At 40.8% G+C, this 26254-nt stretch overlaps 1 protein-coding gene across 1 annotated transcript; it reads right to left on the bottom strand.

Moving 5' to 3' along the window:
- Positions 1-7094: 7094 nt before the first annotated feature.
- On the bottom strand, positions 7095-8051 carry LOC120526672 (olfactory receptor class A-like protein 1). The gene has a single exon (XM_039749827.1). It carries the CDS (start codon positions 8049-8051, stop codon positions 7095-7097), a length of 957 nt encoding a protein of 318 aa, XP_039605761.1.
- Positions 8052-26254: the final 18203 nt, after the last annotated feature.

Here is a 26254-nt window from a genome sequence, read left to right on the forward strand (position 1 = left end):
AAACATTTAAAAAAATACTCCACCCAAAAATTATATTTTTTACATTTTTTGCATGCAGTGATGGCCGAGAAAAATCTTTAATGTCCTATTTCATAAAAAATAGATATAAAAAACCTTCTATTAGTGCAGACCAATGCTGGACAACAGTACAGTCAACCCTCGTTTATCGCGGTTAATCCGTTCCAGACTCTGCCGCGATAAATGAATTTCCACGAAGTACGATTCTTTATTTATAAATCAAATATTTTTGCAGTTAGAGCATAGAAAACCTGTTTATAACCTTCTAAATACGTTTTCTAACATTATTAGAGCCCTCTAGACATGAAATAACACCCTTTAGTCAAATGTTTAAACTGTGCTCCATGACAAGACAGAGATGACAGTTCCGTCTCACAATTTAAAGAATGCAAACATATCTTCCTCTTCAAAGGAGTGTGCGTCAGTAGCGGAGAATGTCAGAGAGAGAGAGCGAGAAAAGCAAACAATCAAAAATCAATCAGTTTGGGCTTTTAAGTATGCGAGGCACCGCCGGACAAAGCAGCTACAAGGAAGGCAGCAATATCCTCTAGGCCAGTGTGCGAACAGCCCCTCCGTCAGGAGCAGAGAATGTCAGAGAGATAGAGAGACGGAGACAAGCAAACAATCAAAAATCAATACATGCTGTTTGGGCTTTCAAGTATGCGAAGCACCGCACAGGAAGCATATCGTATATCATTGAGAAGTTTTATTTAATATGTAATATGTGCTCTGATTGGGTAGCTTCTCAGCCGTCTTGCAATAGCGTCCCTTGTATGAAATCAACTGGGCAAAGCAACTGAGGAAGCATGTACCATAAATTAAAAGAGCCATTGTCTGCAGAAATCCACGAACCAGCAAAAAATCTGTGATATATATTTAGATATGCTTACATTTAAAATCTGCGATGGAGTGAAGTCGCAAAAGTTGAAGCGCGATATAGTGAGGGATCACTGTAAACAATATAAAAGTGTCCAGGAATAAAAAATGTCAAGTTATTTGTGTCATGTAATGTGTACCCTGGCAAAACATATTCATCTTTGCTGAAAAGTGTTAGGTAAATAATTCACGTATTCACACAGGAATTAGCTTTTGAAGACCTGCCTCTCCCCCTCTTTAATTGGTCAAGAGTCCTGTCTTCAATTTAGAAGCTCATTCCCATGTGAATGCGTTTCCTCTGCATCCACTGCTCTAATTTTTCCAAAATATTTCTTTAACAATATTTAATAAACAATGCATGTGTTTTGTCTGTTGTGAGCATATGACTTGATGACTTGATGTGTGGATTATATGACACGAGTAAAGTGAGATTTTTTCATCTATGTTTTTTGCATTATTTGCTTTGGTTTTGTGTTGGTCTCCATAGATGCCCAATCTGTTAGAAAGTTTATTATCTCCATTCTCCATTAAAACTTGACATTAAAAACCTTTCTTAGGCGTCACTTAAAAGTCATTGTGCATGCACACAGGGGACATCTTAAGGGCTCTAGTAATGGTAATTCCCCACCATTCCACAGGTTGGCACTGTGTACTAACACCTTTTCTCTTCCTTCTCTGCAGACAACAAGAATCACGGCGTTAACATCAATTATATCACTTTTGGCGTTTGTCCACCTGGAACCGCCTCTTCCTGCTGGAATTACGTAAATATGATAAAACCGCCATCTTAGTCAGCCAACTTCTTAGAGTTGTGCCTAGGAAGACATTTTCCCTCAACACCAATTCCATATACAAGGTTTGCCTTTAGGTGCCTAAAACTTTATGTGACTTTATCCTCTCTCTTACACCTTCTTAATCCAGACCAGGGTCACAGGAAGTGAAGGGTAGCACAGGACACAAGGCAGGAACAAACCCTGGACAGGGCTCCAACAAAGTATTTCTTTAAGGAAATTGAAAAGTAAGTTTACTTGCCTGTCCAGGACAACTACCTGCCATATGCTCAATGGTATCAGACCTGTCTCAGGTTTCCTGCATTTATGCATTAGCATTAAGCACTTTGGCAAATTAAAGATGGAAAGCTTATATCCGGACAGCACAGTGGTGCAGTGGTAGCACTACTGCCTCACAGTAAGGAGACCAAGGTTTACTTCCTAGGTCCTCCCTGCATGGAGTTTGCATGTTCTCCCTGTGTCTGTGTGGAGAGATATGCAACACCAATTCCAATGAAGTGGGGACGTTGTGTAAAACGTAAATTAAAACAGAATACAATGATTTGCAAATCCTTTTCAACCTATATTCAATTGAATACACTATGAAGACAAGATATCGAATGTTCAAACTGATAAACTTTATTGTTATTTTGCAACTCTTCACTCATTTTGAATTTTGATGCCTGCAACACGTTCCAAAAAAGCTGGGACAGGGGCATGTTTACCACTGTGTTATATAACCTTTGCTTTTAACAACACTCAATAAGCGTTTGGGAGCTGAGGACACTAATTGGTGAAGCTGTGTAGGTGGAATTCTTTCCCATTCTTGCTTGATGTACAACTTCAGTTGCTCAACAGTCCGGGGTCTCCATTGTCGTATTTTGCGCTTCATAATGCACCACACATTTTCAATGGGAGACAGGTCTGGACTGCAGGCAGGCCAGTCTAGTACCCGTACTCTTTTACTACGAAGCCACGCTGTTTTAACACATGCAGAATGTAGCTTTGCATTGTCCTGCTGAAATAAGCAGGGACGTACCAGAAAAAGACATCACTTGGATGGCAGCATATGTTGCTCATATGTTGCTTACTGATCTTGCCGCTGAGTACAAGAAGTCAAAATCTACAATTTTGACTATTCTAAAGCAGAAAGAATCTAAAGCTGCTGATGTTGCAAAAGGAGTTACAGCGTTAACCAGGCAGAGGCCTCAAGTGCTGGAAGAGGTGGAAAAACTGTTGCTAGTGTGGCTGAACGAGAAGCAACTTGCAGAGGATAGCGTAATCGAGGCGATGTTATGCGAGAAAGCCAGGAAGATTCATGCCGATTTGCTGCAAAACTATCCTTCTACGAGTGCCAAAAGTGAGGAATTTAAAGCCAGTAGAGGATGGTTTGAAAAGTTTTGCAAAAGAAGTGACATTCATAGTGTGGTAAGGCATGGAGATGCTGCCAGTTCCGACGTTGAAGCTGCGAAAGAATTCGTGAAAAACTGATCACACTGATCCACCAGCTAAACAGCTAGAAACCCAAGAAATCACAACAGAGAAAACACCTGAAGGAAAACATCCCTCCATCCGGAGTCGGACTCTCCCTCAAAACTGTAACCTCCTCTCCACCCAGTTACTCCTCACTTCATGCCAGAACTCGACTCATGCAAGGTTAGTTTTCTTGGTGTTTTATGGTTTTTGTATTACGGATTTTTCAAAAGTAAATTTTTCAGTTTGTAGTGTGAATTGTTGCAATGTTACTTTTCCCTTTTTTCAAATGTTCGTTTATTTTTTCCTGTGCTTAAAACTCATTAAAAAAAAGTGTTTACAAGGAGTGGTTCGTAGCGTGATTTGTTGCAATGTTGCTTTTCTTGGTGGTTTATTAAATTACAGATTTTTCAAATGTTCCTTTTTTTCCCTGTGCTTAAAACTCATTTTAAAAAAACTGTTTACAGTGAGGGCGGCACGGCGGTGCAGTGGTAGCGCTGCTGCCTCGCAGTTAGGAGACCTGGGTTCACTTCCCGGGTCCTCCCTGCGTGGAGTTTGCATGTTCTCCCCGTGTCTGCGTGGGTTTCCTCCCACAATCCAAAGACATGCAGGTTAGGTGGATTGGCGATTCTAAATTGGTGCTGGGTGTGTTTGTGTGTGTCCTGCGGTGGGTTGGCACCCTGCCCAGGATTGGTTCCTGCCTTGTGCCCTGTGTTGGCTGGGATTGGCTCCAGCAGAACCCGTGACCCTGTATTCGGATTCAGCAGGTTAGAAAATGGATGGATGTTTACAGCGATGGGGTTGTAAGGCTATTAGTGTGAACTTCTGCAAAGTTACTTTCGTGGTTGGTTTTTAAATAAAGTTCGGATTTGTTCAAATGCTTTTTTTTTTTTCCCCCTGTGCTTAAAACTCATTTTAAAAAAAGTGTTTACAGCGATCGGGTCTCAAGGCTATAGCACGAACTCTTGCAATGTTAGTTTTCTCTGTTGTTCAAGGTTTTCTCTGTGTTATTCAATGTTTAGTTTACTATTAGATGTGCATTCTATCATATAATTAGCTATATTTGTACTTAAAAATCTTGAAAAAAATATATTTACATACAGTTTGTACGGTCTGGAACGGATTAATTATATTTACATACAATCCTATGGGGGAAATTGCTTCGGTTCACGACCAATTTGGTTTACGACCAGAGTTTTGAAACGAATTGTGGTCGTGAACCGAGCTTCCACTGTATATGGCTTTCGCTTTGCATGGTAGAGTTTTAACTTGCACTTGTAGATGTAGCGATGAACTGTGTTAACTGACAATGGTTTTCTGAAGTATTCCTGAGCCCACGTGGTAATATCCTTTACAGAATGATGTCGGTTTTTAATGCAGTGCCGCCTGAGGGATAGAAGGTCACGGGCATCCAGTGTTGGTATTCGGCCTTGCCGCTTACGTGCAAAGATTTCTCCAGGTTCTCTGAATCTTTTGATGATATTATGGACCCTAGATTCCTTGCAATTGTACGTTGAGAAACGTTGTTCTTAAACTGCTGGACTATTTGCCTATGCAGTTTTTCCACAAAGTGGTGAGCCTCGCCCCATCCTTGCCTTTAAACGACTGAGACTTTTGGGGATGCTCCTCTTATACCCAATCATGACAAACACCTGTTTCTAATTAACCTGTTCACCTGTGAAATGTTCAAAACAAGTGTTTTTTGAACATTCCTTAACTTTCCCAGTCTTTTGCTGCCCCTGTCCCAGCTTTTTTGGAACGTGTTGCAGGCATCAAATTCAAAATGAGTGAAGATTTGCAAAACAACAATAAAGTTTATCAGTTTGAACATTAGATATCTTGTCTTTGTAGTGTATTCAATTGAATATAGGTTGAAAAGGATTTGCAAATCATTGTATTCTGTTTTTATTTACGTTTTACACAACGTCCCCACTTCATTGGAATTGGGGTTGTACATCTCTCAGGCCTTTTATTCTGTACTAAGTACTTGCTTTTAATGAAAATGCTAACCAGATGACACAGGGAGATAAGTGTTGCATCCTTTTTATCATCAAAGTTCCACTTATTGTTGTATTGTCTCTACCTTCATTGAATTCACAACTTAAACAAACACAGTGTATGGGGTCATAAACAGAATTGATTTTTGTTTAAATATTCTCTAAAAAATGTCTCCATGTCCTCCATTTATCCTTGTGTCCATGCATACATCCAGTTTATATCCAGTTGTCAGTGACATGGCAATGTAGTGGTCGGCGCTGCTGCTTCATGGATCTAGAGTTTGTATCTTATATCTGGATGTTATCCATGTGGAGCTTGGACATACTGTGTGGGTTTCCTTTAATATCTGCACAGACATGTAGGTTAGTGTGATTGCTGTTTCCCTATCGGCCATTTTGTGGAGTTATGTATGTGAATGGGTTCCATGATGGAATGGTGCACTGTTCTTGGCTGTTTCCTGCTTTGCCACCCGTATTGCCTATAACCCTATTCTGGATTAGCTGGTGTGACAAAGAGAGAGAGCGTACCAGCCACCCAACCTGACACAGATGCAGGAGGCGCACTTTTAAAAACACAAATATGCCTATTTTCTTTCTTCACCTGTGGGCAACGCCTTCCCCATTTTCCACGGGAACACACAGTCCCACTAAGCACAACACTGCACAATACTTTCCTTCTCTGTTCCTTTTCTTCTTCTCTCCACCTTGGCAAGCTTCATCTCCCTCCTCCCGTGCAGGCCCCTTATATAAGTCACCCGGAAGTGCTCCAGGTGCTCGTTGCCCCACTTCTACCAGCACTTCCGGGTGTGGTGGAAGAACCGCCCAAACAGGCTCAGGAACAGCTGCAGCACCCCTGACGGAGCCTCTGGATCCCAACAGGGTTGTATCAAACTCCATCTCCCATGAAGCCTTGCAGGAGTCCAAGGCACTGTTGCCACACAGGGGGACCTGCAGTATCTAGCATTCCGGGGGAGGTAAAGCTCTGTCCATGCTTGTTCCCCGAGACCATACAAGGAAGAGGTGTCCTGGCCGGGCAATGGCCCCGGCCGTCTGCCACATAGGTTTAAGAATTAACAAATTATCCAATTTTGGTGTTGTTGAGCTTAATTAAATTAAAAAATTCATTTTGAAGCATAAAAAATGAATATGATTGAACAATATAGAGAAAAGCAGTGCACTGTATGGAGCTGAATCCTGGGCCCTCTCTCCATGCATGCTCTGCGGGATTACTGGCGTGACTCTCCTAGACGGATACTGCAATGATGCAATTCAGCGGCAAATAGGGGGTGCTCCAATTGTGGAGAAAATGTAGCAAAGGCAACTTCAGTAGTATGGACACATCCTACAGGCAGCACCAGAAACCATTGCTGACATTGCCTGTCACTTCAGAGTTGTTGGCCAACACCCACGAGGACAGCCAAAGCCTGCCAGAGTGGGCAGGACACAATCAGAGTGGACACGATTATCCCTCAACTACACCCAGGTCACTGCGGTGGGCTGGCGCCCTGCCCAGGGTTTGTTTCCTGCCTTGCGCCCTGTGTTGGCTGGGATTGGCTCCAGCAGACCCCTGTGACCCAGTAGTTAGGATATAGCGGGATGGACAACGGATGGACCCCCAAGCCATGCTCTTGATCGCGCAAAATGGCATACTGAGATCCAAAAAGCAGACCCTGTACCAGCGGGACAACGCTAGGGTGAAGAAGAGGAATATAGAGATACAGTGACTAAGTGGCTCAGGCATTGATTTCAGAAGTGCAGAGCCCTTGACTCACTGTGTACCCCTGAGTGACTCTGCATTGTGCTATCAGTTTTTTTGATTTGATTTGCCATTGATTTATAAAGAAAGAATTAAAGGCTAAATAAAAATACAATTATATACATCTAGTCATTTAATATTATTAATTTATTTGTGAAGAATTGTAACTATTATCCTGGGGATAGAGAAGGATTTGGTGATTGTTCACACTGTAATTGTACTGCTGTCTGTGGGCTGGACTTCTCCCTTCATCTTCATTAGTTTTAATTTTTTTTGGACTTTTGGATTAGTGGTGATGACCACAATGGGACATGCTGAGGTATAAAGGGTTGCAAAGAAGACCCGGATGTCAGAAATTAGAGGTGCCTCTCTCAAGATGGTAAGGGAGTACAGCCAGATGATGTTATCAACGCCAAAGAAGACAACATACAAAATGACCAAGATGACCACTGCCCTGGAAGCCTTGGTCTCTGCTCTCCCTCCCTTTTGGCTGTGGTCAGAGCTCCTTATATTCTTAACTTTTTGACCATGCTGGTACAGAAGTATTAGGATGTAGCCACTCATGATGGTCATTAGCACTATAAACACAAAGTCTCTGGATATGATCCCAATCCCCATGGAGATATATGAAGAGTAATCCTTATATAAGACAAAGCAATATCCTAAATTTAATGTGTATGGAGGAATTGTGTTGTTAAAGAGGCTAGAAACAGCATTAAGGACAGACGTGATACTGGAGAAGTAGTAGAGAAGGTAGAGGAACAAGATGATATACAGCAGATACTGAGGGATTCTCATCTTCAGTGAAGCAAGTAAAGAGGTGGCAGGTGAGATGGCTACAGCCTGGTAGACACAAAGCAGGCAAGTGAGGCTAATGGAGAGGCCTCGGAAAGCACGGAAGCAAAGAATAGTAACTTTGCAGCCAACATCATCAAAGAGGTTCAGGTAGCCCAAGGCAGCCATTGTCTGTGGGATACTACGAGTAAAGGCTACCATGAGGTTGGCAAAAGCCAGGTGACAAAGAATGATGTCAGCCGTTAGGAGCTTGGCCTCGATCAAGTAGCTGTGCAGGAAAGCACAGCAAACAACAAGATTGGCAGGAACACTGATGATTGTCAAGATAATGAAGCTGGTTGCTTTGATGACAACTCTGGTGTCCATAACTTTCAATGTCAAGACCTAGAAGCAAGAAATGAAAGGTGAATGTTAGGGAAATTGTTTAAGATACATTTTGCAAAAATATTACAAAACCTATTTCACCCAGAGAGTTATACATACAGGGAACAAACTGCTTTGAAGTCAGGTTGAAAACAGCATCGTGGAATGAATATGTGGGCTGCACAGTGGTTTACATCGAGATATGGGGGTGACATTTCCATGATGGTTCCTGCATGGAGTTTGGATACGGTGCCAGTGTCTGTGTGGGTTCTTCTCCTCAATTTCTTCCTAGATCCCATGTAAATTAGCTCAGTTTGAGCATGTGCACGAATGGGCCATGTGAAGGGATGGCACCCTGTTTGTAGCTACTTGCTGCTTTGTGTCCAGTTTCCACATCCATACGAACCTGAGCTGGAATAAGAGGATTCAGGCATAGGCAGGCACAGAGGAAGGGTCAAGCTTTTGTCACACACGGGCACATGAGAGGCAGCTAAAGGGCTTGAGTGAAGGCAGTTCTTAGACATGCCGGGATGTGGCAGAGTGCACTGACTCTTTTTCTCCCTTTCCTGTAGACCATTCCCGGGAGATTCCACCTGGCTCTCTTGATGTCACTTCTGGGACCGAGCCAATGGAAGTAGACCTTACCGGCTCTGGCCCCTGTGAAGTCACGCCTGGGCTCAATCCAATGATTGAAGAACATGGGCCCGATCCTTATGACCTCACTTCCTGTCTTCCCCTTTAAAAGCCTGCCCTTTTTCCCTTTTCCCTCAGTCTTGTTTTGGACTCATTTGTATGCACATCAGTGCTGTTTATTGTGGTAAAAAACGACTTTGCAGCCAGGATACCAGAATATACGGGTGGCTGCCACAAACCTTTATCAGAGTATGTCTCATTATTGTGACACTTTGTTGTACTGAACGAGCTGTGCCTGCCATGACTGTTCTTATGGTTACAACAGCATTTGGGCTTTGCAATCTCCTAACAATAGCTGATGTTCTCAATTATTTACTTTTCTAAGCATCTGCAGGATTTTCAACATTCAGGAAAATACACTGGCGCTTGATTAAATATATCATGCTGTTCAAATATCAGACAGAGCTATAATATGCATAGTGTTAACAGTACATGTTAAAGTCAAAGACAACCGGGGTCAAAGTAAATAAAAAAGCCAGTGACCAAAAGTCAGGCTTGAAGTTATTTAATGATAAGAAAACAGCCTTCATAGTGGATGTCATGGCAGCTCATCCAGTACGACTGCTCTCTCAGAGCTTCACTGTGTTTGGCTCAAATCTTATTATTAGTTGTAAAGTTTGCACATTTTACCTTTGCTTAGGGCATTTTTTTCACCAGATACATAGCTCAGTCTCAGAGATGCACAGGTAACTCAGAACTGGCCTCAGTCTGGATGTGTGTTTGAACCCCGTGATGGACTGGTGCCTCACCCAAGGCTAGTATTTCACATGCTGGGATGGACCAGCCTTCCACAACATAAACCAAATTAAGCCGGTTTCAGAACATAGTGAAAATGTGCATTAGATGTGCATAGTAAATTGTAAGAGCAGAAAATGTCTGGTGGTCAGGTTGAAGGATATACAGTATGGGACAGACCATTTCAAATTCAGGAAATGAAATATTTCAACCAACCACTAAGAAAATGTCCAGTCTTTGCAAAATAAAGGGGACTGTGTGACTTTTCAATTATCCATCTATTAATTGAGCTTGTTGTTTTCATTAAAGGGGTGCTGGATTCTAGCAATATGAGGCCCAATGGAAGAACTAGTCCTGAATGGGATAGCAGTTATTTGTTAGACACACACCACAGTGAATCAAAATGGCTCAACCTTAGTGTCAGCAGTTAATATTTAATGGGATGATGGAGCCAAGATTAGATGCATTATGTGCAAGGCAGAATAGGTGTTGATTATCTGCAGGGCACACATTTATAATCCACACTGGGACAAATAAGATGCAAATTAATCTGATATGAGCATCTGTTGAGTTGGACTACACCCAGTGAAACCTGTAGGAAAAGTCAATTTGGATGTAGGGCTGGGTGATCTGGGCTTAAATTAATTTTGACCCAAAATGTTCTCAAAACACCTTACAATTAAAGATCAGCGCCATATAGACATGTACTATACTGTACACATTTTCCAGAAAAAGTCCAAAGCCTGACACATTTTCTCACAATAATAATGTGAGATGATAGCAAAAGGGGCGGCACGGTGGCACAATGGGTAGTGCTGCTGCCTCGCAGTTAGGAGACCCAGGTTCGCTTCCCAGGTCCTCCCTGCATGGAGTTTGCATGTTCTCCCCGTGTCTGCATGGGTTTCCTCCCACAGTCCAAAGACATGCAGTTTAGGTGGATTGGCGGTTCTAAATAGTCCCTAGTGTGTGTGCCCTGCGGTGGACTGGCACCCTGCCTTGTGCCCTGGGATTGGCTCCAGCAGACATCCATGTCCCTGTAGTTAGGATATAGCGGGATGGATGGATGTTAGCAAAGGAAACAGATTTCCATTTTTTTCAAAACCTTATATTGAATAGATGTGAATAGCTATGCCACAAAGAAACATCTTAAATAACAACTATTTTCCAACCATTTCTGTTTTATTCCTTCTTCACTTATTTTTAAGTTTCTGTTGTATGTGTTTATGTTGTATGTTGTGCCTGTCCTGCTGGCATCTGTGTGTGCCAGTCAGTAAGCATGGCACTCTCTCGCTCTCACTCTCTCTCTCTGATGGTTTTATAAGGAAAAGACAAAGCAATAATCACCGATTGTAATACTTGCACATGTATATATTGTACACATACTGTTTTCAAATTTGCATTATTTGTAATTGCTCCAAATTATGTATTTGCATATGTATGCCTTTCCCTCGTCTGTAACAGTCTATACGATGCATGCGGGGTTATTTTATAACAATTACGAGCATAGCCTATAGGGCCAGATATACAAGTCTGGGGGCAACCCGTTAAAAAGTGTGTAGTGAATTGCGGTGAAATCCTACGCTGCAAAGGCTCCACCCACAGGGATTCTTCCTTAAACACCCGCCCCACGTTTCTCCACTCAGTGCGTGTTAAACCGCCTCCAGCTTTTCCGGGAGAGAGCAAATGATGCGGAACGAAAGACTTGACACTGAAAAAAATAAAATAAAATTATGCATTGCAGGAGCTCAGTAACACAAAGTAACTGAAGCTCGATAATTAAATTGCATGTTGTAATGATCGCTGCGGCAACAGAGACAGGTACACGTAGATCATCGCAACAGCTTGGCTCCACACATTTGAGAAGTGCACTGATATCTTTCAGTCAGGCTATACAACATGTTAAAATGCTGCGGCTAGTTTGTCATAGCATGTTTGCATTTCAAATTAGACATAATTTTTTTAGTTATTTTAGTAGATGTGCAATCTGATGGTGGATGCTGTGCAGATTCTTTCTATTAATGGCGAGACCTTTTCAATGTGACACACCGTTTACTTCAAATGCATATTTTGCCGTTAAGCAATTAAGCTGCTACTTCTTTCAAGCTTACACCGGCTTGTACGCTATTGCCGTAAAGCTGAACAAAAGAGAACACACACAGTACCTGCGACAATATATCGCTCGCGTTTACCGTTCGTCCATTGATGTCGTCGAATGGCAATGATCGTTCAAAACGTTTCCGCACTTTTATATTTTTGTTGGAAACGGTGAAGGCTGGAGGAGTAGTAATTGGGCATTAAAAAGTTGGTACGACACTGGGAAAATTTGCATCGCAAACGAAGGTGACTGTGCAGAAAAGTGATGTGATTTGTTTTTGAAATTCTTAATAAGCAGAGTTTTAAAAAGTGCGGAAACGTTTTGGACGTCCCTTGTATAGTCTGATACTACAGAAAGAGTTTTCCCTTGCATCAGGTTATTCTTGTTTTTAAAACGTGTAATCGGCACACGCAGCACACATTTATATGTCTAATTGGGTACTTTTAAGGAGACTTTTCGACTGTAGACTTCTCATCATAAGCAGCAGTTTTCTGTCTGTTGGACCAGGTCAACGAGAGCACCTCCGATCTTTGCAGTTCAAAATCACCGCCCCCACTTTGAGCACAGACTCCACAAGGCGTTTGATTGGTTTAGAAATGTGACACTCAGTGCGCCGTCTAATTGTTCCCACCCAGTTTTAAATTAAATTCACTCAATTTTGTCTCCAGACGCATATACAGTACTGTACTGTACGCCTGGCTTCAGCGAGATTACTGTGCACTTGGAGCCTCTTGGTTTCAACTTCTTAAAAAATTACTTTCACGTTCATTCTCAGTGAACCTTGAATTAGCATGTCCATTTTAACAACGACAAAAGCATTTGTTTCTATAGCACATTTTCATAAACAGAATGCATCTTAAAGTGATTTACATGATGTCTACGAATCAGTTACAATTACAAGAAAAACTGAAGTAAGAAGTAATAAAAAATCAGTATGAGCTTTCAAAACATACTGTAGATATGTAATTAGTTTAAAAGCAGAGTCCTTATACGAGGGACGTTCAAAAAGTTTCCGTACTTTTATATTTTCGTTCTAACAGGAGAAGGCGGGGGGAGCAGTAATTGAACAATAAAAAGCTGGTAGATGCTGGGAAAATTGCATCGCAAACGAAGGTCACTATGTAGAAAAATGAGGTAATTTGTTTTTCAAATTCTTAATAAATATAGTTAAAAAAAGTGCGGAAACTTTTTCAACGTCCCTCGTAGCAGTTTTGTGGTCTTCAGAGAGAATGTGAATCTTAAGTTGCACATCCTAGTTTTTCTGATTGCACATTCGGCTTTCTAATAGTTACAATCTCCTTGAAAAAATGTGTTTTATTATTATTATTATTTTATTTGTCTGTACACTCTACTGTTTCTTTAATAGCATTTTATGGTCTGGAACTGGTTTGTCTGGTTCCTCATAGAGCCATTGCTTGACAAAGCACCATTTCATTTTTGGAAAATGAGTTCTCTGCATATGAAGTTTATTCTTTGTAAAGAGAAAAAAAGATAAACTTTGTAAAGATAAACTTCCTAATATGTAGGGGGAAAAAAACTGAAATCTTTAATATATGGTAGGTTTTCTAGCAGGAAACGAACAGGTTAAGAACAACTGGACTTATTATGTTATTGTATGCAGCAAGAGTCCTTTTAAATTAGGACCCATTTGGTGTTTCACTAATCTGTTACCATCTATTTACTGTATTTACTATTATGGATCTAAATAAATACAAGTTCCTTCTGGAACCTTTGTGTGTCTCTACCCAGCCCACCTGGCTGTTAGTGGAGTCAAACTGCTCTCTGCCTTCTGTGCTTTTCCTTAAACAAACCCTCTGGCGTGACACTGACACAAAGACACATACATGTCATACCTGGATCAGAAAACATCTATAGGTGTGCTGTGTCTTTACACAGTCCAAGTAACATTTAAGACAAAATCATGGATTTTAAAAATACTAGCCAGTCCGCTCTTTTAAGTCTTAAAAAGAGGACATCTGTGGCAGAGCGACGGGCACTGAGCAGGCTCCGGTCAATAATGGAAAATCTACTGCATCCACTGAACAGAATCATTTCAGACAGAGGAGCAGCTTCAGCGACAGACTGCTGTCACCGTCCTGCTCCACTCACAGACTGAGGAGATCGTTCCTCCATCACACTATGCGACTCTTTAATTCCACCCGAGGGCATAAACGTTAACATTATACAGATTTACTGTCTGTTATACCTGCATTGTTATCACTATTTAATTTAATATTGTTTTTTATCAGTATGCTGCTGCTGGAGTATGTGAATTTCCCATTGGGATTAATTAAGTATCTATCTATCTATCTATCTATCTATCTATCTATCTATCTATCTATCTATCTATCTATCTATCTATCTATCCACATAATGTTGCCTTTGCAGGACGCTCACATTCTAGCAGTATAATATAAATAAATGTGATTTTAGACAGTGTAGCTGTGACTATGAACTTTAACCAAAAAGACTTCAGGTTCAGCTCCTTTCTTTGTCTTACTATGTGATCCTGAAAAACTCACTTCATCTTCCCGTGCTTCAAAAACTACAAATAATTTCCTTAATTATAGTATTTTGCTGTTGTCTGTTGATACCTGTCTGGCTTTACCTTTGGGTCCTCACACAAATCCGCTCTCCATCCTACTGGACAAATTCAGAGTCAGTGTAAACTCTCAAAAATAAAAGTGCTAGAGTGGTTCTTCAGAGCGATGCCAAAGTGGAACAATTCTTGTTTCCCAACAGACCAATCCACATGAAGGTTCTGGAAAGATCCTTTATTTATTTAGATCTACAATATGCTCCATACAGCAAATAACTATGAAGAGATGGCAACAGATTTGTGAAATATGATAAGTCTTGATTTTAAAAGGACTCTTCCTGCACATAATAACACAGGCTAAGTCCAGGTCTTCTTAATCTGTCAGTGTTTTCTGAGGTGGCCTTCCATATATGATTTAAATTTTTTTTCTGCCTTTTAGAAGTTTTTTAAAGCACAAAGATCCAACTTCATATGCAGAGAACCCTTCTCAGAATGGCCTGGTGCTTTGTCAAGCAGTAGCTCAACAACAAACCAAATAACCCAATGTAGAACCTTAAAATGCCATTGAAGAGCTTGCAAGATGGATTCATGTCTGTAGGAACATGTAACAATATATATTTTTGTAAATGTTTGGCTCTTTTCAGCGTGTTGTAAGTAACAGAGAGCGGTTATTTATCTGTGCACAAAGTAATTGACAGCATTGTGTTACTTCCTTTTAAAAAAGAAACAACTTTTGTCAATGACTTGTGATCTATTGTGATTTGTTAGTGATGAATTTGAAACTCTGTTTTATGTATAGTACTGTGATTTCTGTATCTGTGACTAATAATGTTGGTGTTAGCTAGTAAAGTACTCGCCATTTGAACTGCCCCACTCGGTATGTGCCTAATATTTGAGCCCACAAGCTTTGCTGCCAAACACCTGCAGCTGTTGGATAACTCTTGTTAGATATGAGGACAAGCACACATCTCACCTTTCTTGGCTGTAACTCTTCTTTTCGAAGTACCAGTGTGTGAAAGCAGCCAGTGGACTGTGCTGTTGTGCACCCTTCTTTATGCAGTGAGCCTTTAACAAACAGGTATCTCCTGAGAAAAACAACGGCAGAAAGCTATGAAGTCCCCTGGGTAACAGAATACCGGACACAGCTGAGATGATAAGAAAATCAGGAGTATGCTCCACAAATCTAGTAACTGTTATTGAAATGGCCGCTAATTACAAACTCCACAGAGTGTGAGCTAACTAACAGGTCACATGAAGTTTAAAGGATTTCACAGAATATGTATATGATTTAATTTTTTTTTTCTGCATATTAGAAGTTTCTTAAAGTCCAAAGATCCAATTTCGTAAGCAGAGAACCCTTGGATGTTTGGTTCTTTTGAACATGTTGTAAGTAACAGAGAGCGGTTATTTATCTGTGTACAAAGTAATTAACAGCATTGTGTTACTTCCTTTTGGAAAAGAAACATAATTTTTATCAATAACTTGTGATCTATTGTTATTTGTTAGTGCTGAAGTTGAAACTGTTATTTTTTATGTATAGTAAAATATTAAAGAAATGGCTGCTAATTACAAACTCCACAGAGTGTGAGCTATCAGATAGGTCACATGAAGCTTAAAAGACTTCACAAAATATTTTCTTAAACTATGTATAAATCAATCAATCAATACATAAATAAAACACATAACTTAATCTAACCCCATAATCCAAAAAAGGGTTGCTATAGGCCAGAGTTCAGTACACATATTTTTTACACATTACTGCTTAATAAACACATAATTTTAAAATAACCAAACACAGGGATAGTTACCAAAAGAAACAAAAAATGCAGGAAGACAAAGGAGACCACAGTTCTGACTAATAAACGTTGGACATTTTACGTTATGGTAAAGTCAGTGCTAATTGTGGGATAGTAGTAAAATATTTTCCCTCTACATCTGCAGACAATGATAAAGAGTTGGGGCACCAGGTTGGTGACCCTGTATAATTAAAAGGTATAAAACAAAAGAAAAAACATGTAACAATGGTGGAAACCTCTTCACAAGCACGAGTTCATAACAGAACTCACTCAAGATGGCCAAGTTCCGGGTTATGAGTTCAATTTGAAGGAACAGGAGGGTCCTGGCAGATGGACATGGAAATGACATCAGAGATGGAGTTGACTGTCAATTTTCCATTATGTACAGGGAGCAGAAGAGAAGGCACTGGTGTACAGAGGGTAATTGCTATCAACAAAGCCCTTAGGTTATCTCCCATGTGCATGTGTCTGACAATGGGAAAGGAAGAGAAGCATTTCCTTTGGTGGAAGTGGGGTAAAATGCCACTGCAGTAAAGTAGAAATAAAGAATGAGTAAGTGTAAGTGACGGTCAGTCAGTGGAATTCCAACTAATTTACACAATCTGACCAGTAGAGGGCAATATTGTTATTTTTAATCCAGGTCGCTATCCTGCCATATGTTTAAATTCTTTGTTTTTATCGTTTATGTTCATTTTTGGTCCTTTGATTAATATAATTTATGTTAATTTTGTTATTTCTGTTTATGGGTTTGTATAATTACGTATTTTTATCAGTTTTATGTATTGTTTTGTTTTTTGTGTGGATACCTGTTCTGCCTGTCCCATCAGGTTTTTCGTGATTCCCCAAGAGCTGGCCAGGGTCACCTGTCAATCACCATGGAGGGACTGCAGTTTGAAGCCTGTAGATAATATGGCAGGTGTGCATCTGGAGAGATTCTAGCCAGTCAAGTGGCTAATAGCTGCCTCTGTTTCACCTGTAGACCAGATGATGAGTTCTGAGATGAACGGTTACATCACCACCAGGTTTATTATGAAGGCTCTGCCTCTTCTGTCCTGGGAGATCGATAGAGAGTTACTAAAAGCTGGCAGGAATTGACTTCAGAGGTTGCAAGATGTATATGTGATTTTCATTTGAACTTTTTCTTTGCCATATGTGGGTACCAAGGTGGTCCCTACGTACATTTCCTGTCTCTCCCAGCTCTTTTCATTACAATCTTAAATATCATTGATATTTAACCTGATGAATTACTTAGCACTTTTTCAGCTGACGTCACTTCTAAAGGTAGAGCTATTTAAAAAAAAAACATAAATCTCGATCAATAATCTAAACAAAAATTAAATGATGATGAAAAATGTGTATTTGTGGTGAATTTCACTGTGCATATAGTAAGTTTAATGCTTTAGATTAATTTAACAGTCGGCAAATCTGAGATACCTCACAACTAAATGTTGCATAATATGACATTGGCTTAAGACTGCATTGTTTCAGTTAAGGAACATTGTAAAAGTTTGACTATGGAGAAAGATCAGAATCTGGGGTTAGGATTTCAGACACTAAAATTGGAATGTTAGTAGTTATAGGCGGGCGGCAAGTGTCAAAATCGCAATTAGAGCTGTCAATCATAATGATTAATGACTTTTAAGCGCCGCCCCTCTGACGTCACACCGGAAGTGCCGCCCCGCTGATGCAAGACCGGAAGTCCCGCCCCGTCGCCTCCTGATGACGTCACGTCAGAATTCCCCCGCCCCTCCACGTGACTTCTCTCCGCCCTGTTGGCGCCGCCCCCCAGGCGTCGGATTGGTGTAAGGCTTCCCGTCCCCACCCCGACTCCTACTTGAACCCTCCCCTGGCCCCTGATTGGTTCCATAAACTGTCAAGGGTCTGTTTGATGGAGGCCTGACCGCTGGTTGAACCCGGATTGCACCTGCCGGGCGAAATAACTGTCAAGGGCCGTGTGACGGATGTCTGACCGCTGTTTGAACCTGGATTGCACCTGCCGGGCGAAATAAACTGTCAACGGACCGTGTGATGGATGTCTGACCGCTAGTTGAACCCGGATTGCACCTGCCGGGTAAAATAAACTAACAAATTGTGAGATCAAAGACACGGTCTGAGTCAGTCAGTGTGATCGCACCCTGTTTCTGGGCACCCCAGGGTCAGGCCGCACCTAGCGGCCGGTCTCCCCATCACTTCCCAGCCTCTTCTGAAAGTGCTGTATAAAAAGCGAATCATTTTCTTCGGTTCTATCTATGATTTTAATATGAACAAGCCATTAAAATATCTATCTCATCTTTGCTTTATCACTTACAGGGTCATCCTTTTCCATCTCACAGAAATTCCTCAACCAACATTGAATCAGGTTCCCAGTGACAGACTCTACAGTTAAAAACATTCTTAGCAATGAAGCAGCCCCGCTTTTAGCAGACCCCCCTTGCAATCAGGCCTGTGTGCTCTGTCTCTCTCTCTCTCTCTCTCTCTGAGCGCAGACACGGGCTGAGACAGACCCTGCTGCAGCGTGGAGCGCGATCGCATTCGCATAGTTGTGAGCCCCTGCGAGTTCGCCCGCTTGTCAGCAGCTGTCGGTAAACTCCCCTACCCCCATATGTCAGCGGGCTCGAGACCGCGCAGACCCTCTGCCCATGACGGAAGGATCTTTTAAAGTTAAGGGATTTTTAAAGATTAGCTTGTAAAGCTTGAGATAACTACTAGTTCACCCCTTTAAAAATCACACATAGTTAAATAATATTCAGTAGTTCCCTTTTAAATAACGTTTGAGACGTCTAAAAAATCTAGCCTGGACTGATTGGTAGCCGATACCAAAAATGTTCGCATATATACAGAGCTTAACCTTAGGGACCCTCTCCATTGAGAATATTCAGGAGTGGCTTTAAAGCGCAGGCCGGTGGTGCAGCAACTCTGACCTAATAAAAGTATTCTGAACTTCTTGCAAAAGGGACCCGCTTGTGAAATGCCTACTCTGTCGAAGCAGCCTCTCTGTGTACGGAGCCGCCTGTTTTTAAAAGGTTGAGATAACAAAACATTTTTGATTTATAAACTCTCATTTGGGCAGCTGGTTAGAGACAGACTCCAGGAAATTACTGTAACGGTGTTTTCATTCATTCATTTCGCTAAATGTAATTATTTTAATACAGAATAATAACCCAAAATCCGGGTGATTTTAGACGTGTGAGTAATATAATGAAGTTATTTTTAAAAGTAACCCCACACCGCACAAGAGAGACAGATTCCACGTGTGTTTTAGGATTTGCTGCGGTCAGTGATGAATTTTATTTTTTTGCTCAGATCATTTCTATCACCTAGGAGCCTTTTGACAAAAGAAACCTCTCTAAATACACTTGTGCATTTAAACGGAGATTTAGAAGAAAGCAGGTTTTCTACCTTATCCCAGTTTTGTACATGCATGTAAAAGCACTTACTGTTACACTAGCGCAAAATTTTGATATTTTCTGTCTACTCAAAAAACTGAAATTATTTCTATTAACACAGATGATAATTAGAAATCATTTTACTATTTTTAATTAAAAAGTTAAAAACAGAAAAGCCCAATTATGATTTTTGTTTTGTCATTAGAAGGGCCCTAGGGTGACACTTTTCCCCTTTATACTCTTACTTATGTAGACCTTAAAACATATTCTTACCAAAATAGTTCATCACTTCCCAATTCCTGTAACTTCAGGTAATTAGACAGAGCTCCATGACAGGCAAGAGAAGATTATAGGTCAAATACACAGTGTCATAAAATAAAATAAAGTGTGAACACCGCGCAGACCTCTGCCCATGACGGATGGATCTTTTAAAGTTAAGGGATTTTTAAAGATTAGCTTGTAAAGCTTGAGATAACTGCTAGTTCAGACCTTTAAAAATCACACCTAGTTAAATAATATGCAGTAGTTCCCTTTTAAATCACGTTTGAGACATCTAAAAAATCTAGCCTGGGCTGTATAATTTGTAATTATGATACTTAATATAATTTGTATAAAAATCGATCTAAAACAAGCTCTTTTTCTATTCAAACTCACCCCACATTTTAAATACAGGTATCTTCAGCTGACCCTAAGGAAACATCTTGTGGTCCGCATGGCTCAGGGAGGGGTGGTGGTTCCAGCAGGGGCCGAATTCACACTTCAGCTAAATCAGGTTTCTCAGTGACGGACCCTGCAGTAAAAAACAGTTTTAGCAATGAAGCTGATTTCCCAGAGAGAAAGACCAAGCGGCATACCCTGTCAGCTTTTAGCCGACCCCCTGCGAGCAGCCCCTGCTCTCTCTTTACACACAGAAACTAAAGTCAGGTTCTGCAAGCACCTCAATCGGGGGAAGGACTCTGCGAGTTCGCTTGAAACAACTGAGCCCGCCCGTTTCGAGCACCCACTCCCCACTGGGTGACCCTCGGAGAGCTCACCGACTGCTAGTCTCAGGAATTTGTTAGGATTAGGTCATGTACAAACCTTAACTTTTGATTTATCACGTTTAAAGACATGGAGCAGTCTCGTGCTACAAACGCCTTGTGTCTCTTTTTAACACTTCTGCCTGTGAAACTCTCTATTCCTTCTGCGGACTCAGGTTTAATAGGTGCTTGCACCCAGGCTAATGAACAAGATCCTGTACATGTCGAGATGCCGGCCCATACTTGCCGTCCCTTAAAATACTTAACATTTTTAGGTTACTCATTTTGTAAGTATAATATAATGAAGTTATTTTTAAAAGTAACCCCACACCGCACAAGAGAGACAGATTTCACGTGTTTTTGGATTTATTGCGGTCAGTGATTTTTAGTGTTTTGCTTAGCTCATTTCTATCACCTAGGAGCCTTTTGACAAAGGAAAACTCTGTAAATACACTTGTGCATTTAAACGGAGATTTATAAGAATGCACAGGAGGCCATAGTGAGGTGTGCTGGTTTAACTAGAGGCAAGGGATGTAAGAAGCCCTTTTTGCACCTCCAAAGTTCATTGAACTAAAATCATGTTTTTAAAATCAGCAGCTTTAGCTCATGCTAGTGACCTCGTAAATGGGAGCCAACAGCTCAGCACGCTTGTATAGCTCACAAAATAGCAGAGCTAATTACTCTTTCTGCTTAAACTAATGATCAAATATTCGGGTAATTCTTAATGAAACACTAAAGCGTTAGTGAACAAAAATACATGTTCAGTAGCCAAGTAAAATGACCGGTTGCTTTAACATGAAAATAAAGCATCTTTAGAAAATAAAGCGTCTAAAAGCATCTTTGTAAAGGTCCGATTTTAAAACGTTATAAGAAAAAGCCTTGTTTCCAAAAGAGTTCTTTGGAAGCATCAGTGCCTTTCTGATCACATCCACCCCAAACATAGCATAGAACTTAATTTCTGTACTCATTTTAAATGAGAATAGCCAGTATAAAGTCCCTAAAGGAACCGGAGACATCTGATATCTTTTACCCTATATGTTTTCTTGCCGGCCCAAGTCATTCAGATTCTGCTTACAACACAAATGTGCGATTATTTTTTCTCAAATGGCCAGTTGTTTGGTTCCTATAATCTATATAGGATTATAAACCTATAATCTTCTCTTGCCTGTCATGGAGCTCTGTCTATTTACCTGAAGTTACAGGAATTGGGAAGTGATGAACTATTTTGGTAAGAATATGTTTTAAGGTCTACATAAGTAAGAGTATAAAGGGGAAAAGTGTCACCCTAGGGCCCTTCTAATGACAAAACAAAAATCATAATTGGGCTTTTCTGTTTTTAACTTTTTAATTAAAAATAGTAAAATGATTTCTAATTATCATCTGTGTTAATAGAAATAATTTCAGTTTTTTTGAGTAGACAGAAAATATCAAAATTTTGTGCTAGTGTAACAGTAAGTGCTTTTACATGCATGTACAAAACTGGGATAAGGTAGAAAACCTGCTTTCTTATAAATCTCCGTTTAAATGCACAAGTGTATTTAGAGAGGTTTCTTTTGTCAAAAGGCTCCTAGGTGATAGAAATGAGCTGAGCAAAAAAAATAAAATTCATCACTGACCGCAGCAAATCCTAAAACACACGTGGAATCTGTCTCTCTTGTGCGGTGTGGGGTTACTTTTAAAAATAACTTCATTATATTACTCACACGTCTAAAATCACTCGGATTTTGGGTTATTATTCTGTATTAAAATAATTACATTTAGCGAAATGAATGAATGAAAACACCGTTACAGTAATTTCCTGGAGGCTGTCTCTAACCAGCTGTCCAAATGAGAGTTTATAAATCAAAAATGTTTTGTTATCTCAACCTTTTAAAAACAGGCGGCTCCGTACACAGAGAGGCTGCTTCGACAGAATAGGCATTTCACAAGCGGGTCCCTTTTGCAAGAAGTTCAGAATACTTTTATTAGGTCAGAGTTGCTGCACCACCGGCCTGCGCTTTAAAGCCACTCCTGAATATTCTCAGTGGAGAGGGTCCCTAAGGTTAAGCTCTGTATATATGCGAACATTTTTGGTATCGGCTACCAATCAGTCCAGGCTAGATTTTTTAGACGTCTCAAACGTTATTTAAAAGGGAACTACTGAATATTATTTAACTATGTGTGATTTTTAAAGGGGTGAACTAGTAGTTATCTCAAGCTTTACAAGCTAATCTTTAAAAATCCCTTAACTTTAAAAGATCCTTCCGTCATGGGCAGAGGGTCTGCGCGGTCTCGAGCCCGCTGACATATGGGGGTAGGGGAGTTTACCGACAGCTGCTGACAAGCGGCGAACTCGCAGGGGCTCACAACTATGCGAATGCGATCGCGCTCCACGCTGCAGCAGGGTCTGTCTCAGCCCGTGTCTGCGCTCAGAGAGAGAGAGAGAGAGACTTAGTTTGAAGCAAAGATGAGATGTTTTAATGGTGTGCTCATCTTAAAATCGTAGATAGAACAAAATGCTTAGCTTTTTAGGCTTTCGGCAGGGAAGTCATCATCCTCGGGTCGGTGCTGGGGCGACTTTAGGCTGGTCTGAGCCGGTCAGGACAGACCCCGGGTCTGTCTGGGCTTGTGCCAGAGAAAGGGCGAGGGCCGAGGCATCCCCGCGGGCATGTCTGAGCTGTTCAGGACAGGCCTCGGGCATGCCTGAGCTGTTCACGACGTGCCCCGGGCATGTCCGAGCTTGTCGAGGTAAAGGCTGTAACACGCCCGGGCTTGTCTTTCGGGAGAGGGGGGCTGAGCGGGTTCAAACAGCGGGCAGACATCCGTCACACGGGCCGTTGACAGTTTATTTCACTCGGCAAGTGCAATCCGGGTTCAACCAGCGTTCAGACATCCATCACACGGTCCGTTGGCAGTTTATTTCGCCCGGCAGGTGCAATCCGGGTTCAACCAGCGGTCAGGCCTCCGTCAAACGGACCCTTGACAGTTTATGGAACCAGTCAGGGGCCAGGGGAGGGTTCAAGGAGGAGTCGGGGTGGGGACGGGAAGCCTTACACTAATCCGACGCCTGGGGGGTGGCGCCAACGGGGCGGAGAGAAGTCACGTGGAGGGGCGGGGGAATTCCGACGTGACGTCATCAGTCTTGCATCAGCGGGGCGGCACTTCCGGTGTGACGTCAGAGGGGCAGCACTTAAAAGTCATTAATCATTATGATTAACAGCTCTAATTGCGATTGTGACACTTGCCGCCCGCCTATAACTACTAATGTTATCTGCATATGCATTGTTAGACATGGGCGGCTTGGAGTTTGTTACCCTATCCCATCCCATTTGCCTGAGGTTTTACTTGATCTGCCAAAGCACTTCTTTGTTTGCCTCATTAAATGTGACATGAGCTCTAAAATATTAAATTATTATACATTTTAGTATGAGTTTCTTTCTTTTCTATCTATCTAATTAGTTTACTTCACATAAGTTATGGTGCTTTGATGCACAGTTTCTAAAGTGTGAAGATTTGCATTGCAATGCATAAACTGTTTTTAAGAAGCATTTTAACGTTATTTTGTATTAATGTGGCTATGGACAAAGGTTGAAAAAAAAAGTGACTGATTATTTTTATAATCTAGGGTTGATCTTGTTCAAATAATGTGACAATTAATTTACCACTAAAACCACAGTAAATTGCCTACACTGCTTTAATTGTTTGACCCTTTTTGATAATAATAATAATAATAATAATAATAATAATAATAATAATAATTGACACTTATTTGATCCCCAAGGGGAAATTTGTCCCTTTGCATTGCCTTTGGGGGTCTTTGTGTATTTTACCTAGTAATTTAATATATTCAAGTAAATGTCATATACATTAATTGTAAAATTACTACTTATTTCTTTATTATAGTATAAAACCACCACCAGCTTCCTCTTGTCTTTATATATGATATGCTACCGTGGCCGTCCATTTACCTGTCCAGGATTTTAAATCACCTGTAGCTCAAAAAACATTTGAACTATTGACCTGAAATGTGGTACACATATACTACGTGACGTCTACTATCCGCTTTCAGGGTGATGATTGACCTCCAAGGTTATTCCTCTTTTTATTTTTATTTTATTTTATTGTGGGATCAACTCTCAGCAGTGGCCAGCAGGACGACACATGTGTACGGGCACCGTTCTCATCCCTACCACCTTCGCCTTCACTTCCCCTTCTTCTTGATATTTTAAATCATTCTTGAGGCAGATTGAAGACTTAAGTGCCAGCTTAAGTGAAAAATTAAGGAAAATGTACTAAGTAATTGCAACACAAACACTGACTTAATCAGTTTTAACGTGAAAAACATGCCGACGAAAGAAGAGAAGAAGTGGGCCACGTGGTAAACGTACAGAGAAAGAATATGAAAACTATGATTGCTCAAGTCAAGTGCATTCACTGGTCATCTAATATAGCATCATCATTTACTGGAATCATTTACCTTCATCTGCTCTCATATTAGAGCCATTTGGGTATATTGTCTTCAGCTTTATCTACAACCTCTAAATGATTTAAATCACTCCCACTCCATCTTATCTTTGGTTTTCACAGTAATTCTTTTTCCTATTATACTGTGATAAAATGTGTGACCCGACATTTGAGCGATAAACATATGAGCGCCGACAAAATAGCGGTGATTAAAATGCGGCGTCAAAATTGCGCCGACAAAATCGCACAGACAAAATCACGCCGACAAAATCGCGAAAGTTTCATTAAATATAAATTACTAGTTTAAAGCATATATAATAATGTTTATTTTAGAAGTCAATATTATGAGACACGGCATGCCATCAGCACGGCACGCAGATAGTCCTTAAGGTCACGCCCTGCATATGTAGGAAGAATTGCAGCAAGATGTCTTGATAGTTGAGCGTATTTAGACTTGTTGGCTGCCTGACTGCTGGTAATTCCGCTTTGTATACAACGCGTTATGCCAACCCTCGACTGAGTTATTTGTTAGCGGCATGCCATCAGCAGTTATAACAGTTATAACCTAGCACATAATGTGTACATAATGCGCACGTACGCGTCCCACTCTTTGGCCTCTCTCGCGATTTTGTCGTGGAGATTTTGTCAGCGTGCATTTGTCAAAAACCAGTTAGCGGTTTTGTCACCACTAATTTGCCCATCGCGGTTTTGTCGGGGCTCATATGTCTATCGTGCTTTTGTCGGTGAACGGATAAAATGTATAAAAAATAATACTTTGGAGGGTACACAGCATTTTATGAACCGATTATTTCAACAAAGAAATGCTTTGGTAGCTTTCCGCAGTAACAAACAGGATGGGATCAGGAGACAAACTCCGAGCTGCCCACATCTAACTAAGCAAATGTAGATAACATTCCATGGTTGGGTCTGAAATCCTAACCCCACCACTGTATGTTCACACCCCTCTGATTTCTGAATCCCACCCTGTTGAAGCTTCTTCTCCACCCCATCCCATGACACACAGCGAGGACCTTCTCTCTTTTTTTGGTAGTCCTGATAGGAGTGCCTTGTAATAATATAGACAGCTAAAGCTAAAAGCAGGTATTAACTTTCTAGCATCTTGCAATTATATGAAAGGTCTAATATAGAGTGAGGTCACTGTCAAAATTTAATTTCAACACGTGTTTCAACTACGCTTGTGCTTCTGAAAATGTTAAGCTTGCTTATAAACTTTTCAGTACAATACTCAAGCAAGAGCAAACTGTCACATCACTGTTTGCAATTAAACAAGTTGGCTACAATTAATCTAACACACAGCAGCTAGATTTTTAACTAAAAAGAGAAAATCTAAGCACATTTCATCAGTCATCATCATGCTGGCTGCCAGTGTCTTTTAGAATTGATTTTAAAATACTATTAATTGTACAGCAGATAACGCTCTAAACAATCTAGCACTTTCTTTTGTTTAGTTTTAGTTTGTATTGTTTAGTTTTTAATAGT

The sequence above is a fragment of the Polypterus senegalus genome, chromosome 3, assembly GCF_016835505.1.
Source record: "Polypterus senegalus isolate Bchr_013 chromosome 3, ASM1683550v1, whole genome shotgun sequence".
In the NCBI taxonomy this organism is placed as follows: Eukaryota; Metazoa; Chordata; class Cladistia; order Polypteriformes; family Polypteridae; genus Polypterus; species Polypterus senegalus.

What these genes read in the sequence shown, in the direction of transcription:
- LOC120526672 (XM_039749827.1), bottom strand. Translation starts at nt 8,051, where the DNA reads ATGGACACCAGAGTTGTCATCAAAGCAACCAGCTTCATTATCTTGACA.